This window comes from Dinoponera quadriceps, unplaced genomic scaffold (assembly GCF_001313825.1).
Source record: "Dinoponera quadriceps isolate SergipeBrazil2010 unplaced genomic scaffold, ASM131382v1 scaffold6073, whole genome shotgun sequence".
Classification (NCBI taxonomy): Eukaryota; Metazoa; Arthropoda; class Insecta; order Hymenoptera; family Formicidae; genus Dinoponera; species Dinoponera quadriceps.
The window spans coordinates 31,151-49,100 of record NW_014561846.1 but is presented as its reverse complement, the minus strand read 5'-3'; the positions used below and the strand labels follow the sequence as shown (position 1 = coordinate 49,100).

Genomic DNA, 17,950 nt, shown 5'->3' with positions numbered 1-17,950 from the left:
CAGGCAGACAGATATATATATATATATATATATATATAAAATTTGAAACAGGTAAATAAAATTAGTTCTCATATACATATCTAACCAATAGATATTTGTGTTACCTCTTTGGAAGACAGTTCTATAAATTATTATGTTTCCACTGGTAATACAGAGAGAACTGTCATCATAAGCATAAACTGAGAAAATCAAATAAATATACATTATGTAGCGTGATACAAGTTTTGTGTGTATGTGTGCGGCATATTTATATGACATTTTTACATCTCTTTAATAAATATCTACATAAGTTAAATTAAAAATTACCAATTTAAACATGAGAGAAAAGTTGAATATAAATATCAGAGCATGTATTGGTTGATTACTTTAATCCTACAGTCCCTCGCTGTTTGTGTCATCGACCGCGACTTCTCACAAACTGCCCGCAGATCTGTTCTCCAATCATAACTTCTGCATTCGCGACTGCCTGGGAATTACCTGTCTCGTGTCGCGAAAGCGACAATTAACGATCAACGATCGACGTCGATCGCGACGGATGTTCTCGCAATCTGAAAGCAAAGGACGCGATAAACCATTAAACCATCCCGGAAGGTGAACTGCGCATGATGTGCGCCTGGTGTCTTTCACAGGGATCTTACATCACAGCACGCTTACGAAAAAAAGTCCACGCTTTCAAAAAGCACTCGCTCTCGGCACAGTGCATCATCATCATCATCATGCTCATTCTCATATCATCTCACTTGCAATTAATCTCCTGCAAAGATATACTCTCCTCTTTCTCTCCCTCTCTCTCGCTCGTTCTCTCGCTCGCACGCTCCCTATTTCTCTCTCTCTCTCTCTCTCTCTCTCGCTCTCTCATATCTCTCCAAATTCTTTCTCTCTCGCTCACTCGCTTTCGATCTTTCTTTCCACGTGCATCAACACTTCGTGTTCCATCCAGAGGTACGTTCACGTACGGACATCAACTCATCATGACACAATATATTCATCTGTCGTAGGCTGTTGAACAAAATCGGGATGTAGAATTAGTGTCCGGTTGAAGCGAGGACTCGGGGCCGGACTAACTAAAAGTACTAACATTTCGATTTACACTTTGGCAAATCACGATCGGTGAGTTTTATTATACTCCAGGAGGTGACGTAAATATGAGGAAACTGGAAGATGTGACTGCCGCCAGTGTGTAATGTTTTTCTCTCTCACTTCTTTTTTAACGTACAACAAAACTTATCTTTAGTAATCGTAGATAATTCGGCCCGCTATCCATTCATGGCTTGTTTATGATAATAAAGATAGATGAATGAAATATCTTATACCGAAAAATATTCTATGTTAGTTTACAGCGATCGATTCCATTTGTCATTCTACGTTCAAAAGTATTAAGATGATGTTATCGAAAAATGAATATTTGATTAGATGTTTCATGTATTGGAAAATATCAGAATGAAAAGTAAAATATCTCGAAAAGTATTCGATAATCTTACTCTAGTATTTTTATATGCAGAATGAACAGAGAATTCATTATGTTAAAAAAAAGTTGAAATTGAAATGACTTTGAATTATGGATTATATAACAATTAACGTCATCAACTTACACCCCTCTCCAAACCTTACAACTCTTGTCTGGAACAATTTTTCCTTTTCTGCATTATTTTTCATATATTTAGGCTTCTAAAGTTCCAAATATCTCATCCTGTATATATTCTTTGAAATGTTTTTCTCTTGAATACCTCGCGCGTGCTTCTTTTCATAGTTTTCATTAAATTTTTATTTATTAGAAATCTCTTGTAGAAAAAAAAACAAATATCAGTAAATCAAGTTCTACTTAAGAAATTAATAATCTTCGAATTTTCTTGAAAACGATGACATCTATGACACGATTTATATCGGAATCATGTGTATCCCTCTGGAAATCAAACAAGTTTTGTCTGGAGTATTTTTTTTCTACAATCCAAAATAAAAAAAGGTTTTAGGAGTGGGTAAGTTAAAACGGGACACCTTGTATATAACTAACAAAGAAGATTTTTCGTTTTACCGCGAAGAAGAAATATTACGAAATGTATGGTAAAAATAACAGAAGAGAGAAAAAAAAATAACATCAGGCTATTGGAACATGTTTCGAAGATTACGATAAGTCAATGATAATTATGATTACTCCAAGCGGTTATTTGGGGCGGTATGAATGGGAGGCGTTATGAAAGAGAAATATCAGTTCGTAATCACCTGTTTTGAGGATCAGCGGGCGTTTCCACAGTCTTACGTCTACCATAGCGAGCATCTCTTCATTCAGTCATCATCACCCAAAAGGCCGGTGTTACCAGTGCACTGTTACGTTACCTTTCGTACACTTCCGCTCTCGTTTTCACGATATTATCATTTCAAACGTTGCCCTACGACCGTGCCCTCATCTCGCGATGTAACTGCATGTCCTAATTAGGCTCCGTTTTCCGACGTGCGGGTTGATATAATTCATGAGAATAAAAATCTTGCGCACGCAGCCGAACAATGTTTTTCTTTCTTGAGAATTTCAAGGGGTCTCGAAAAAATGAATGAGATAAAAACGAAATATCGATTTTTGTCTCCGATGTGCGCACGACAGACAGATCTGAAATATACCAGGTGTCCCGGAATTAACGCCAATCTCGCAACTTTTCGCTTTAAAAACTCGGAAGTCTATTTCTTTCATAGACTTATAATGATGAATCGTTTTCATCTCTTCAGATTTAATTTGTGCGAAAAGCCACTTATCTCCGGAAGGAACTTAATCGACGTCTTGGCATTGTTAACGAAATTAGTTTTCAAATTTCACGAGAGGTAACAAACTACGTGTTGTACCTATTTTCTGCTAATTCTGGGACAGCCGGGAAGTGCGCCACTGTACGTTAACTCAATATTTAAAGGCACGTGAGAGGATATGTGTGATACCCACGATGTTTGGGTTTTTTATTCTCGGCATAGTTTAACATACACTACAATCAACGGAGAACGACGTTACTTGAGTATTTTTTGCACCGCGGCGATTCGGAGAATGTCTTGCGATTGATTTCACGTCGTCAACGCAAATTGGAAAACGTACGTACGTATATGGGGAATACGTCGTTCGCGATCATCAAACTAATAACTCACACCCACAAAGTCTCGCGCAACACACGGTACAGGTAAAAAAATCCTCGATGAGTCAATTCTCATTCGACTTCGAATTGTGTAGCTCCGAGGTATCTCAAAAGTGTAAAAAGAAGAAAGCCGGATTCGCACGGCGGTTTCTCACTGTGAGTCCTTTCTCGCGACGCGGCTCGAAATCCCTCAACAATTGAGATCGACGGATTAAAATCAACATTCTCACACGACAATGTTTCACGACACACATTTCAACTCAACTAACTGCCACGCACAGTTTCACTTCCTCTCTCTCTCTCTCTCTCTCTATCTCTCTCTCTCTCTCTCTCTCTCTCTCTCTCTCTCTCATTCTTTCTTTCTCTCAGAATACATAATATAACATATCGAGCGATTTACAAGAACGCACAGCTAACTTTACAGTAAAATTCGTTACATCTCGTATGAGCGATATTAAAATTGCTTTATCAATCCGTATTTACACACTTCTCGTAGATCACTTTCAAATCGTTTTGCAAGGCAACTCCTTTGAGCAGTAAAGTCCCGTGTGAGTCGCGTGAAATCTCACTTCTACAAGATGAATTATTGAGGGATCACGAAGAGCTTATTTACTGTGTCGCGGTGGTTCTCTCTCTCTCTCTCTCTCTCTCTCTCTCTCTCTCTCTCTCTCTCTCCTGATCGATCAATCTGTAGTAGTACACCAAGACGTAGGCATCGTTATTTCAAACGATTTGAAATGATCCGTGATTGCGACTACTGACGCACGAATGTTCAGACTGATTAATCGACTATTGTCCATCATACAGTTGTCTCTCTCTCTCTCTCTCTCTCTCTCTCTCTCTCTCTCTCGTCATCCACACTTTATTTTACTTCTCGTACAAATTATATTTTTACTTCATTTCACTTCACGTATCTTGCGTATTGGAATTGCGTTCCCTGAAAATATTTCCGTATATTAATATATTAAAGCGCGAACGTTTGTGCGTCAGCGACAAGCTAATTACGGTTCTAATGTCTGTTAAAAGTTGTCTTAAACTACAGCCTCTGTGTATAGTGAATCTAACAATTTACAGACTTAAGAAGCGCGGCAGAATGTCGATCAACGAGCTCTACACATCTCATTGTGTTTATTTCCACTTCAAATCTCTGAGATTTAATCTTTTTTACATATATGCATATAAACAATCTCGGTCAAGTATATACCAAACACACATCAGACCACTTTTGCTCACTCTCAAGCTAAGACTTATACAGCAATTTTCCGCTCGCCTTACATTATTAATTCAGTCACCTCATTTTGCTACACTTCGCGTTGTCAAGAGACACGCACGCGCGCGCGCGCTTTCTCTTGACAAACGGCATCATTTTTATTAAGTGTGAAAACTTTCATACTCGTAGCTCTGAGACGACCGTTAACATTCAACCGTCATACACACAAGGAATTCGAACATTCCAATAGATTGAAAGTTCACAAGAATCCATTCCATTGTTTGTGTACACGACACGTGTAACGACAAGAATCGACGCTAATGAGAGAGAAAGAGTACTGTGTGAGAGAGATTATTTGCTAATAGATTGCATATTAACGATATTCAGCAATATTTTCGCTTCAAGTAGGAAGTTTTATGAAAAATTACGATTAAATGAAGAGCACAACAGCACATACATCTCTTAGTATTATAATTTATTTTTTGTTTTTTTTTCCTTTTCTTCAATAGTATATACTCATAAGGTAATTAGTGTTCTGAGGAGATAGTTGTTCTAAATAATTTCTTAATGCAGTACACACCGGTGACGTCGCGGTGACAGATGTGGTCTTTAATTATGCGATAACTATATACTCCGTATGTTAAAGTTATTGACTATAATTGTGAGGTGTGAATTGCATCGTTCCTCGTCGTGTTACTATAGAGACTCTTTTTCCTTTCAAATAAATACTCTCAACGTGTAAAGCTACTTATTTCATTGTCGTTGAAGAAAACAATTTGAGAATCTTGTCATTAAAGTATTGACGCATTCAATACTTGCAACACGTAGAGATCCGACGCATGGCGTGCGCAGGTAGAGCTCATTCGATCGTGTTTTGTTCGACGAGCATTACAAACGCCCCGCACGTTTTGCGTCAGATACTCCGGAGAAGCATCCACATACGTAAGACGCTTCTTTTTCACATCGCTTAACTAAAAATAGAAAAATCTGATTAATTTCAAATGCCTTCTTTCACACACAACCAATCAATAATTTTGACACACCTACACACCAGTGTAAAACACGATTCTCACATAATCAAGTACTTATGTATACACACGGGATATATGAAACAGAACTCGGTAAATAACATACGCTACGGGTAGCTGCGATCATTCTCTTACGATGCCTCTACTTCCCCGACACACTCATACACTTCCAGACACAATCGTATTGTTCATTCCCGCGAAAAATCGATTCGTCAATCCGGCACTCCATTGAACGGCGATTTTTAGCGAATTAATACTACTATTGTAAAATAGACCACGTTAGCGGGGGGCCACCACAGTCGCGAGGGAAATTTTCAATCTATTCGATATCCAAGACAATTACTATGTGCTTTCAAGTCGACTTTTGTCGTGTAACAGTTGTGAAACTATTGCGAGAAAATGGTCAGCGGCATCTCATTGTTCAGCTTATTGTGAAAATCAGCTTACAATGCTTCAACGAGCCGATTACACGATACCACGCTAATGTATAACAATAACAATGATAATTCTTCTTCCAAGGAAATAATAATAACCAATTGCACTAGAAGAGAGAAACATCTCAAAAGAGACTGTGGCGTTTTGAATGAGACCATCCAATTCAAAAATCGTATGTTCTTGCGCAGATAAACATTGCTTTTTTTCCACTCGAAAGTATGCTATGACGTAAAGCTTCCATCAAAAACGTGATACTGAGATGTTTACTCTGTACAACTGTGTAGTGTATACAGATACAACAACGTTTAGAAAAACAATTCGAGTTACACTCGATTTAATTCGACAAGTCATACGACTTTGATTTAGCAAGGGCGGTATATATTGCGATTTCATATCTGATAATTTATTTTGATCTTTTCTACATCACGGATCGCGAAAAAATTCAGTTAACCGTGGTTAGCAGTTAAAAATGCGGTTAAATTTAACTTGAGAAGCCTTTTCAAACGAGTGTCCGTTAAAAAGCCGCACTTATTGGGCGAAACTTGCGACGGAGAGAGACTCAAACTGTTTCTTGTATAAGTCATACATGTAGATAGAATGGCGAAATACCGATAGTAGTGTCACTGATCTCTGTATGTGATAATCATATTTCATTTATTCAAATAAGAATATTCACACTTTTCATATATAATATATATACATGAAATGTGTATTATATGTATATATATGTATATATTTCTTACTCATACACATATATATATATATATATATATATATATATATATTTCTTACCCATACATACATATATATATATATATATATATATATATATACGCATGAAGGAAGAAAACATAGTATTTTTCAGCACACAATATAAGCGAGAGAAAATATTGGCCATTCGATCAAACGACAACCGATTATAAAAGCAACTTGAATCTCTCTCGATCTCAACTCTCGCGCCAAGTATCTCTAATATGTACCAGTCGTTACACTAAGCACATACATACATATTCAGTTGTATAACTTGCCACGCAGATACACACTCGATGTACAAATATTAAACTCACACAGAAATCATGACACGCTCTCAGACGACGAAATCATACAAAAGAGTTTACGCAATGATCGGAGCTATCCGTGTTCGCACGCCCTAACTCTTGCAACAAACGGAATTGCGCTAATTCGTCGGTCCTGTAAGAGAAGAAGAGCGGCGGCAGGTCCGGNGGGGGGGGGGAGGTACTCAATCGAAGCTGACGAAAAAACGTCAACGTAGCAGAGCCCGGCCCTTCTTCCCGGGAACGACGCGCTTCGTCGTATCCTCGACCTGTTGTTGACCGCCGACGACGTTGTTCGTTAAGGTACGTGCGCCGGGACCCGCGGAGAGAATCCGTCTATTACGAGTAAACCCACGGCCCCGGTTGAATTTACTCGTACTTGAGAAATGTATTCGACTTCTGATCACGTTGGCCCGGATGATTTTGCCAGGCGCCTTGAGAGGCGTTCGGATTATTCGGGCCGGGGCCGCCAGTGGCCGGGTTGCCGGTGTTGCCATCGCCGCCACCTTGATTCATCCAACTGAGAAATCCGGAGTTGCCGGAATTGCCCATGCTGTTGTTGCCGGAGGGCGGCTGGCCCGGCGGGCCCGGCTGGTTCGAGTAGCTTTGGTCGTTTCCCTGATTCTGCAGGTTACCAATTAAGCCCCAGGAAGCCTGATTCAAAGCAGCCATTAAGGCCGGGTTGACCGGCAAGGCGGACAAATTCAAGCTGCCCATGGCTAACGGATTCGACATACCGCCGCCGCCGCCGCCGCCGTTGTTCTGCCCGGTAATGCCCAGGGCCTGCAGGTTGGGCATGTCTAGGTTGCCGCGATTCCCGGGATTGTTCCAGCCGTTTGGGCCCATGTTATTGCCGGAGTGGCCCATGTAACGGTTTCCCTGGTAGTTGCCCTGCACGCTATTATCGACGGGTCCCGGCGCGCCTCGACCCCGCATGTTTGAGTTTACTTGGTTATTGAAGTTCTTGTTATTGCCTTCCGACTTGGGCGCGGCGTTCGACACGTGCACCGACACGCCCTTGATAATGTGATCCTCGCCGCAGAGCGACTGGGCGACTTCGGGATCTAGGAAAGTGACAAACGAAAACGCGCGAAAAGGTTTCGGGATGAACACGTCCGTGACTTCGCCGAATTTGGAGAAATAGTCTCGCAGATCATCAGCGGTTAGGTCTTCTGTACAGCGGCCGACGAATACCTTGCAGGGTACTTGCTGAATCATTCCCTCCTACGCACAAACGCACAATCAATCAATCATGTACACATTTGCAAAAGATTCTATCCGTGTTAAAACTTGCAGTGCAGTGCACATTACTCGCAATAACGGCGGCGGCAGAATCTCCGTGCGCGACGCTCTCTCCGTCGATCATTAAGCGACGAGGTACATTACTATTCGGCTCGCAATCGAAACACTATCGCAACAATTCTTCAATTTTCTCGCAGTGCGCAATCATTCGGCTTGGGATTCTAGCTTTCCCCGTCAATTGCAACTAATCTGCACTAGGACAAGTTTTATATATAAAAAAAAAAAAAAAAAATCTCCACATATCATTTTATCCGTTCGGATTGGCTCGAGTTACATACGAATCTCCGTGTCGTAACGAATTCTTAAGCACTATGACCTCTTAAAATCCATGCATCAATCTTTGTACAGCGTCCTTTATTCTTTTTATCAATGTTCGATATGGATTTCGATATAGAGAATCCCATGCTGTATATTACATTGTTTCAATTAGAATGATCAGCACATAACAGAATGTATATATATCAATAGAGTTATTCCAAGCTAATTATTGCTACCAATTAAACAACATACTTGTTACGTTTAACAGACACCATGAATTAATGGGAATAATATATATACACACTGTAGTTGTATACATCGTTCCGACTACGTGATCGTAAAAATGATAAAACCGGATCAAATGTAGTAGAGTAAAGAGATGAGAATCTACACATTTTACACGTTACAGACGACATACCACACATCTATTTAAGATTTTTAACGTAACGAAAATAATTCACGATCACCGTTATCTGACAGAAGCAGAATTGAATGCATCTAAATTTATTCAAAAAGACAAATCGATTGAAAGCATTAAAATCGTTGAAGTACACAATCTTTTTGTAACATTTCTTCTCCTTATGTACAAGGTATATGTATGAAAAGTGTCAATTCTTCATCGGCGAATACTCAACCAATCTATCAGTGCGAAAGTACCGTGTCAATAATTCGCTCATCGAACAGCAAGCTCGTTTTTCCGATAGACTTATATTCCGCAGATGTACATATCAGACTTCTTCTATGCCTCATCATCAGCATTCATTCCCACACTTTGTACAATTCTCGTAGTGCTAGATGGGATACGCCACGAGAGCAGCGCGTATCCGTGCATTTTGCTTCATTCATAGATGCGTGGTACAATTCGTCGAGGAATGTGTATTGAATCCTAGAAGAAAAGGCCTCTCTCTCTCTCTCTCTCTCTCTCTCTCTCTCTCTCTCTCTCTCCCTCTCTCTCTCTCGTCCGACCGTGCAGCACGCATGCTGCGTGTAATTCGATATTCCCATTGAAACATGATTGGTCGTATTTATTTACGGATAGTCACACGAGCCTCATCAGTATCTCGACGCGTCCGCGTGAATGTGGTGATCCCTCGACGGTCGGTGTTTGTAATAGCGGTCGTAATAGTTCTCTTTAACCGGATATCGCGTCGGATCCGCGAATCTGCCGTCGACCACCTCGCGGCCGTCCGGTCCGTAGCCACGGCTGTCGACCTCGCGGCTCTCCATCACGGCGTACCTGCCATCGGCCTCCCTCACGTCGACGTACCGCCTATCCATATCGCGGCTGTCCACGTATCTACAATCCGCTTCCGTTCGCGTATCGATCGGGATGTGCCTGGTGTCCGAGTGTCTCGCGTCCGGATAACGCACCTCCATGGCATACCGGCAATCCGTCGCGCCGGCATAGCGGCCGTCGGTCTCGTAGTAGCCTCGCTGCTCGTATCCGTAATTATACCTGCCCTTGTCGGTGTACTGTTCCGGATTCTCGGCGACAGGATAGGCGGCGGCGGCGCGCGCATCGTAGCCGGCGTATCTCGAGTAATCGGCGTCGGACGGCGGATACGGGGCGGAATTGGGCGCCGCGGCGGCCGTGTGCGCCGCCATGTAGCCGCGCGCGTCGTACGACGTTGCGGTAGGCTCCTCGTAGGCGGTGTAACTCGGCTTCTCGTAGACGTTGTAGGCGGCTTGACTGCCGCCGCTACCGCCGCCGCCGCCGCCACCACCACCACCACCGCCGCTGTTGCCGCTGCTTTCGTACTTGTACTTGTTATCGTCGTACGGATAATTCGGAGGATACGACGGATAATGAGTAGTTTTGTAATCGTATTCCGAGTCATATCTAGGCGCGCTAGGGGGAGGAGGAGGAGCGCTGACCTCGGACGACGAGTTTACGTTGGTGTACGGCTTCGACGCCGGCACCCGGCGACTACTTGGCGTGTGCACCGGTATAGGTCGGTAGCACTCGTTGTGCTTACCGGTATCATACTGACGTGCCATCATTAAGCCATCAATATTCTGCAACCAGATACACCAGCCCTCGACAATCACATACATACCAGACTTGATTGAAATTTGTTGAACGCACACATACGCACTACTCTCGCTCTCATCGTGACAACAGATTCAGCGTGGTGTTTGCTCACCGCAGATCGCGCTCTCTCTTTCTCTCTCTCTCTCTCTCACACACACACACACACACATATACGCACGTACATACATACACACACACGCTACCGTCAACTCCATACCGTGAGTCGTGTCAGACTGTGCGGGCGAATTTCGGAACTGTTTTTCCCGATACGAATGCTCGTCGCTGATAGTGAAACAACGCGAACAGTCGACGCAGCGCAGGAGGCTAATCGCAAAATGTGAAGCACACCGAGATATCCGTTCGCGGGTTCGCTCTTCTCATGTCTGATCACGCATCGTTGCGATATCGAACGTGTCTCGCTTTGTGTAAAAGCTCTTTCTCTCCCCCCGCCCCCTCTCTCTCTCTCTCTTCCTCTCCCGAGGAATCTCTCGGACTCTACCGCGTTCTTTGAACGTTATAACGATATGTATCGAATCATGCAAAAGTATCGGAAAGATCGTCCCCGCGTGACTTTCCAAACGACGCAAATTTTCAAGACTAAATGCTTCCAGGGCTTATACTTCGTATGTTTGTATGTAAAAAAAAAAAAAAAAAAAAAAAAAAAAAAAAAAAAAAAAAATCTGATTTATATATTTCAACACACAATCAAAATCATACCTTTATTACAATGTTTGATATATATTCAGAAAAAAAACGCGTATACGAAAACGTGAAGATATTTATCATTTGGTTCGATTATACGCTCTCAATCATTCTCTCCATATAATCATTTCGATTGATATTCTCATTCACGCGTACTTCATATGAGATATTACACAATTTTGTAGGCATTTTCGTTCGTGTTAACAAAAAGAATACGGAATCTGAGTTTTTCTCTCAACAATTTATGAACAAGACTTGTAAAAATCTTTTTCGCCATTTTTTTTTTTGAGAAATCTTAGGAGAAACAAACACGACGCGTTAATTGTAGTTTGCCAAGCAAGTTTGGTAAATACGTTTCATCAAATCCATTCTTCTTTCTCTCTTTATCTCTCTCTCTCTCTCTCTCTCTCTCTCTCTCTCTTTCTGCTCCGACAGGTCTATTGGTCATACCTTAAAAGATTTCATACTGTTCAACGACTCAAACATACCGTATTATTTACATATCCACGCAAACGCATCATTAACGCCGTTCATTCTCTCTCCCTCTCATTCTCTCTCACTCTATCTCTCTCATCCTTTTGCGTTCACATCACACTTCTGTGTAGAACACATTCATACGTACAGTCATTTTGCATTCTTTCCATATAATTTCACCACTTATAATCTCTCACACATTCACCTATTTATACCACACCGAATACGCACCATATACATGAACTTAATATCCAAGGAAGAGAAAATATCGACATTCTCTCGCTTAAAGCATTATACGTAAATGGAGATAGACAGGAAATTCGTAAGATATTAGTCTATCAATTTTAGCTTGTTGTCTCACACAACGTTCTATCGTTTATTTGAAATATTTATGTGTATACTCTTATACCTGTACATACTTGCAAGTGCAAATATATTCATAAATTAATGACAGCAATTGAAATTTATGAAATGCAGTTTTGTATATCGTTAAATTTAAATATCAAATATTATATCTGTATTCTGTCAATGTATATCACGTATATACATATTTTTTTAATTCTTTTAAGTAAGATATTCTTTCTTAGATGGTTAACAATATTAAATTACTCAGAAGAAATTTAGGAATAAACTGAAGATTTTTTATTTGGAGACTCGTTTATACATAAGCAGAATAAAAATAAAACTTATATAACTTCTTTACATAGACACAGATACACACACACACACGCACGCACGCATATGTTTAACACATGTGTGCGCGCGTGCGTATGTGTGAGTGTGTTTATATTACAGCTAAAACATAGTATAATATTTAATATTATTTTGCTGTATAATTTTCGCTCTAGAAAATATGTACAGATTTAAGACATAATGTACCAATTGAATATATCATTTCAAAAACAACTGTTTCTCAACATGAAATATAGTTTTCTTCTTATATTTCGTAAAATTACTGTTGAGAATAATATACAGTTTGCGGCAAAGAACATGATTATCGTATCGATAATATTTGATAATATGCTATAGATTTTATTACTCAATATAAAAACAATAAATTGAAGATATTGATGAATTCATTAATTGTTAAATAAAAATTACAAAAATAACGCAAAATAATCTCAACAATCATATTACTAGTGATATATCCTTTAAAAGATTACCTTCGTTATATGTGTCAAAATATCCTTTATTGTTTTTAAAATGATTCATTCATTTTCCTATGTGTTTCAATATAAACGACCGATTTAATACCTTTCAAAATTTTCTTAAGTATTTGAAAAAGCAATAGAAAATAGTAAGAAAGATCGTATGATTTACAAACGAGTTGTTCTTACCTTACTGTTGGGAACCTTGACATCGCACCATCTGCCATCTATCATATGACGTTGAGCGAGGCATCTCAATTGTGATTCATAACTTCCAAATCTAATAAAACCAAATCCTTTGCTTTGTCCGGATTTTGCATCTTTCTTTACCTATATCACCAGACAGGATTTTAACATATTTAGAATTCAAAATGTGCAATCATAAATGTTTTTTTCAACCATTTCCATTTATTAGGTCATTACACGATGTAATTGTATATAATACAAATAATTAGTAAATTAAAATCGAATATCCGGAATTTTAAATAACCATATTGTTAAAAAATATGTATTATACTTAACACAATTTGTTATCACTCCCTTTATCTTTAATAGATTAATAAAGACCACAGATTAGCAACAAATAAAAAAATAAAAAAATTAGTATTATGAGATACATTCTTCTTAGTATCCTTTCATGTTAGTTTTAAGACACAGCTTTCGGCAAACGTAAACGACACTCACCTGAGCCATTAAAACTTCACCAAATTGTTCGAAATACTCGCGCAAGTTCTGTTCCGTAGTTTTCCATGGCAAACCAAGTACAATCAGATCAGTGCAACGCAACTTCGTTTCCATTCTTTTAGTCTTAGCTGTGGAATTTTCCAAATTGTCATCAGATTTACGTTTGTTCTCTGAAAAGATATCATAGACGTTCATGTCTAACTTGTGGTTATTTGCAAAAAAAAATAAAAAAATAAACAGAGAAGGAAAGAAGTATAGCTTGAAATTTGCATGAATTGCACATCGTTCTTTGATATCCCTTAAATCTTTTCATAGTATAATTATCGCAAAAACTATTATAGGCTATTAGAAAAAAATATTTAATTTTCTACTTAAAACTAGAATTTTTCTCGTTAAAAATACAAGTAGATCGCATAAGTTTTGAAAGAAATAAAGTAAAATTGTTTTGTAAATTTATTGCTTTTTGCAATTTAAAATTTACTAAAACTACTCTTGATCTACATGTATTTTCAAAGCTTCATTTAATATTCAATATAAGGCATGAACGAATACGGAGGGCTGACTGTGAGGTAATCGTGCACAAATGTGCCTTCTTCAAACTAGGATCGATTCATCGACACGCAAAGCGACAAATAGCTCTGAACGAATAAATGTTAATTATTCATTTTTCTTCGTCGATCGAGCCATCTGTTACGAAATTTGTAACAATAAGCTCCCGATAAGAAACAGAGAGAAAATGTGGTATGCGGTTATCTTGATTTTGTTCACAAGCTTTTGATAATCTCGATTCTACAAAAGCAATCTCCGTATTCATACCGACTCGCTCGCATGCAAGCGCCGCCAAGGCAACGCCATCGTCACAGTATACTTTATTGAGAATACACTAACAAGAGTATATAAATATACCTTTGGGGAATACGCAGAAGTAGATGGCTTTGCCCCAGCCGTTCTCGGGCGGATGCAAGCGTCCGTCAACCAGCCGAACTCCGCGCATCGTACGCGACTCCGGGTTTCGGTACTTGAGGCCGCAGGTGCCGGGAAATTGGGCGGACAAAGTGGTGAGTAAGAGTGTGGTGTCATCTTCGGTGGGTAGTTCGATAGGCTCCTCGCCTTCATCTTCAGCGACCTGGATGTAGGACGACATGTTTGTCTCTCTTATTCTTTTCTCTCTCTCTTAGTCGTGCAGACAGACGGACGGACAGTCGAACTCGCGAAGCAGATTAGGCGATAATTTTTTTTTTTTCTTTCTCTCTCGGTGTCTCTTTCACTCTTTCTAACGCGTGTACTTTTCACGCTCTCGTGCTCTCTCTCTCTCTCTCTCTCCCTCTCTTTCTCTCTCTCTCTCACACTTTTGCGCTCTCCCTTTCGCTCGATCCCTCTCTCTCTCTCTCTCTCTCTCTCGCTCTCTCGCTTCTTTCTCGTTTCTCTCGTTCTCAATTTTACTTTCTTCACTTCGTACGCATCCACGTTTACGAAAAAGAAGGTATGAAGGATTTTTAATTCGCTTACAACACAACAAACACACACGCTACGGTCGCTCGCACCCAGTCACGCAACACCGCACGTCTTTCTCTCCGTTCTCTAACAACAGGACGGCTGCAACACCAGCGCCACCGGAAACCCCCGTTGGTACCTGAGAGATTACGCCCGATTTCGTCGCACACGGCAATGGGACGAGCAGCGAGAAAATACGTTTGAAGTGTGCGAGCACGAACAGCAAGCAAAAAAATAAAGCAATCTTCTCGCGACTGTTTGTATCTCGACGCGCACGGTCGATCTCGATGATCACGGCGGATTACGCGTGCACTGCGTGCTACGGTCGGCGCGTAGGAACACGAACGGTCGAACGCTTCGTGCGCCACGGCGTTATAAATGCCTGACACATGAAAATTACACTACCCTGAGGACGTATACCAAACGTCGTACATGCCTTGTTTACTATTGTTATTATTAAAGCATGATTTGCTCAGTTTTCTAAGACAGACACCCCCTCGAAATAATACAGATATAATATTTCCTGCGGTTTTCACTCTTAAACATTATAGAGAAGATTGAAAAATGCATAGGTAATGCAAGTTGTAATGTTGAGGCATATATGACGTTTAGAAGTCGATCATAAATCTTTTTTAGTTTTTTAGTGGGAACTTGCAAAAAGTGAAAACTTTCAAGTTAAAAGAAAAAAATTCTCACTTTCTGCGAATTCCTACAAAAGAATAATTATAAGAAAAGTTATCGCGTATAAATCAGACGTTCTTTTATTGGGTTTATAGACTTATATTAATCGCAATACATAAAAATTCATTGACATTGTCACATTTTTTTAGTCTTCCGATATAATAAGGTTTAGGCCAAGTAGAACCTTATGCTTTTACCCCGTCTTTCACTCATGTGTATGTGTGCTAATTCTATTACATTTTATATATATATACATTAATTATAGGATTTGCGCACAAATAATTAAATTATTAATACACTTGTATATATAACATTTATGTTTATTTATATATTTATTATTTATTTTGTAGTATTTATACAACAATCGTGTAATTGGTGATTTATAATAAAAGAAACGACAGATACATATGAAATTATTTCATAAGTTTCCAATAAAAATAAGGTTATTAGCAATACATACATTTAATAGTGTAAAACTGATATAGAACAGTATTACACATAAAAATAAAAGTATATTTAAAATATACACACAANATATATATATATATATATATATATTGAATTGAAAAAATCTATTTTTCATTTTTTATGATAGTATGTCTACACAAGTAAAATAAATGAAATATTCTTTTAGATGTAAGTTCTTTCATGCTCGTAAAGAGACAAATTGATGGAATACATCTAAAATATGAGGATCCAGGTCTGGGGTGAAAAGCAGGGTCTCCAAAGTCGAAGAATACTTTTGTACTTGCTCTTGATGCTGTAAGACAGAGGTATATAAATGATTATATAAATATACGAGCATTAATAATTATCAAGTCTTCCTATAAATGCATTTTTATTAAGTATCATCATCGAATAATCAATGATGTAACTCACCGATAAAAAGACTTGCTGTAATCTTCCTATTGTCCATTTATACCAATGCGTATTATAATCAATTCCATCTGTGTCGCAACGTACTAAATGTTCCGAGAGAATCATTATAAACCGCTGGGGAAAGAAGTATGTTAATATATTAGATACGACAGATTTTATGTACATTTGAGACATTTTATATTTGACATTTATATATGTGGGTTTCTCACAATAAATTATATTTCATTCTTATACCTGGAATATGATGAGGAATAAATTTTTTTGGTCCGCTTGTGCTGCTTCCAACTTTTCCTCCATTCGTTCCACTACATCTTCCGACGGTCTTTCTCTATTTCTATCCTTATTGTTATCTTCATCCTCCGAAGATGATCCCGACCTACTCTCTGCTCTCCTCAATTTCTCTCTAGCTTCCGTTAACTCTGTGCTTAACTTCATCACATGCTTATTCATCTTACGTATTGTCAGATGCAATATCTCCCAAATATATAATCTGAAAATATAAAAGTCCTTTGACATTGGTATATGTACTATATGTATTAAATATTTTAGAACATGCAGTAACAAAACGTACTTTGTGAACTCTGATGCCATTTCTTTGGAAAATATCCAGTTTGCGATAGCACTACATTCAATAATGCCAGTTTTTAAAAACTTGTCAGTTAATACCACCATCATTTGGTAGTGATTCTTCCATAATGCATACATATTTCTTAATATACAAATTTGTGCTTCTTCCGTTTCAGCAAGCACCTGCAATTAAAATTCATTTACGTGAGACACACACACACACACACACATATATAGACATGTACGTCCGAACTATATATTAGTGACGTTGACTTGCCTTGAAAACATAATGAAATTTAACTATAGCCGCAAAACTGTGACTGAAACTTTTGGAGCCAAGGTTCAATAACGTCTGTACAAAGACGTCGATCTTTAGAGGATTAAAATTATTCGTTTCTTCATTTTCCCTAGGACCGGGCAATGTATTCAATACGTTCAACACTTCTTCCGGTGTACATTTACGTCTTATAGAGACTACCAATTCATGAGCTGCGGCTGTACCTGGAAGAGAACCTGAAATATGTCGGTTATTAATCCATTTTTAAATTAAACTATTACAAATTCATTTATATATCTAGATAATTTTAAAATACTAAAATGATTTTATAATGTATTGGGAAAAAATCCGGCGATGTGACAAATTTTGCCTATTTTGGATTTCCCTAAAGAAAAAAAACGTTGATTTCCGTATTTTAAGATTTTTGATACTCTAAGAACTTCAATGGTGTAAAGAAAACAGCCAGAGAAGAACAAGAAAGCTGCTTATAAATAACCGATTGAAGACAATATATTCAAGGAAAATATTGACCTCTATGTTAATATCGAAGAAACACACTTTTCTTATTTTATACGTGGAATTTATTCACTCTAATATATATATATATATATATA

At 38.8% G+C, this 17,950-nt stretch overlaps 2 protein-coding genes and 1 long non-coding RNA gene across 7 annotated transcripts in view; all 3 read right to left on the bottom strand.

The window, feature by feature from the left end:
- Positions 1-231: 231 nt before the first annotated feature.
- Positions 232-6,504, bottom strand: LOC106751047. The gene is made up of 3 exons (XR_001375008.1): positions 2,221-6,504; positions 639-999; positions 232-548 (listed from the first exon to the last, which is right to left on the bottom strand). It is a non-coding gene; the product is annotated as an uncharacterized LOC106751047 (long non-coding RNA).
- Positions 6,505-6,573: 69 nt separating this feature from the next.
- LOC106751046 (TAR DNA-binding protein 43-like) lies at positions 6,574-15,561 on the bottom strand. 5 transcript variants are annotated; one of them, XM_014631816.1, is made up of 6 exons: positions 14,948-15,553; positions 14,345-14,564; positions 13,439-13,608; positions 12,944-13,084; positions 9,448-10,414; positions 7,987-8,062 (listed from the first exon to the last, which is right to left on the bottom strand). In XM_014631816.1, the coding sequence occupies exons 2-5, from the start codon at positions 14,430-14,432 to the stop codon at positions 9,452-9,454; spliced, it is 1,362 nt and encodes a 453-aa protein (XP_014487302.1). In that variant the 5' UTR covers positions 14,433-14,564; positions 14,948-15,553; the 3' UTR covers positions 7,987-8,062; positions 9,448-9,451. The 5 variants fall into 5 exon arrangements, with proteins under 5 accessions (XP_014487303.1, XP_014487301.1, XP_014487300.1 ...); XM_014631814.1 differs by having other exon boundaries at positions 7,979-8,062; positions 13,439-13,566; positions 14,345-15,561; XM_014631812.1 differs by having other exon boundaries at positions 7,990-8,062; positions 14,345-15,547.
- A 617-nt stretch (positions 15,562-16,178) lies between these two features.
- LOC106751028 (nuclear cap-binding protein subunit 1) overlaps positions 16,179-17,950 on the bottom strand; it is a 4,562-nt gene continuing 2,790 nt past the window's right edge. Inside the window, exons 7-11 of the mRNA XM_014631772.1 lie at positions 17,337-17,572; positions 17,064-17,242; positions 16,727-16,982; positions 16,493-16,606; positions 16,179-16,373 (exon numbers count right to left, since the gene is read on the bottom strand). Of these exons, the coding sequence (XP_014487258.1) occupies positions 16,260-16,373; positions 16,493-16,606; positions 16,727-16,982; positions 17,064-17,242; positions 17,337-17,572 (899 nt within the window). The 3' untranslated portion in view covers positions 16,179-16,259. The remainder of the gene's footprint in view (positions 16,374-16,492; positions 16,607-16,726; positions 16,983-17,063; positions 17,243-17,336; positions 17,573-17,950) is intronic.

What these genes read in the sequence shown, in the direction of transcription:
- LOC106751046 (XM_014631812.1), bottom strand. Translation starts at nt 14,582, where the DNA reads ATGTCGTCCTACATCCAGGTCGCTGAAGATGAAGGCGAGGAGCCTATC. An exon ending in CTTCTGCGTATTCCCCAAAG is followed by an intron (nt 13,609 to 14,344) that starts GTATATTTATAT and finishes ATATCTTTTCAG; the next exon opens with AGAACAAACGTAAATCTGAT. An exon ending in TCAAGGTTCCCAACAGTAAG is followed by an intron (nt 10,415 to 12,943) that starts GTAAGAACAACT and finishes ATCTGGTTGCAG; the next exon opens with AATATTGATGGCTTAATGAT.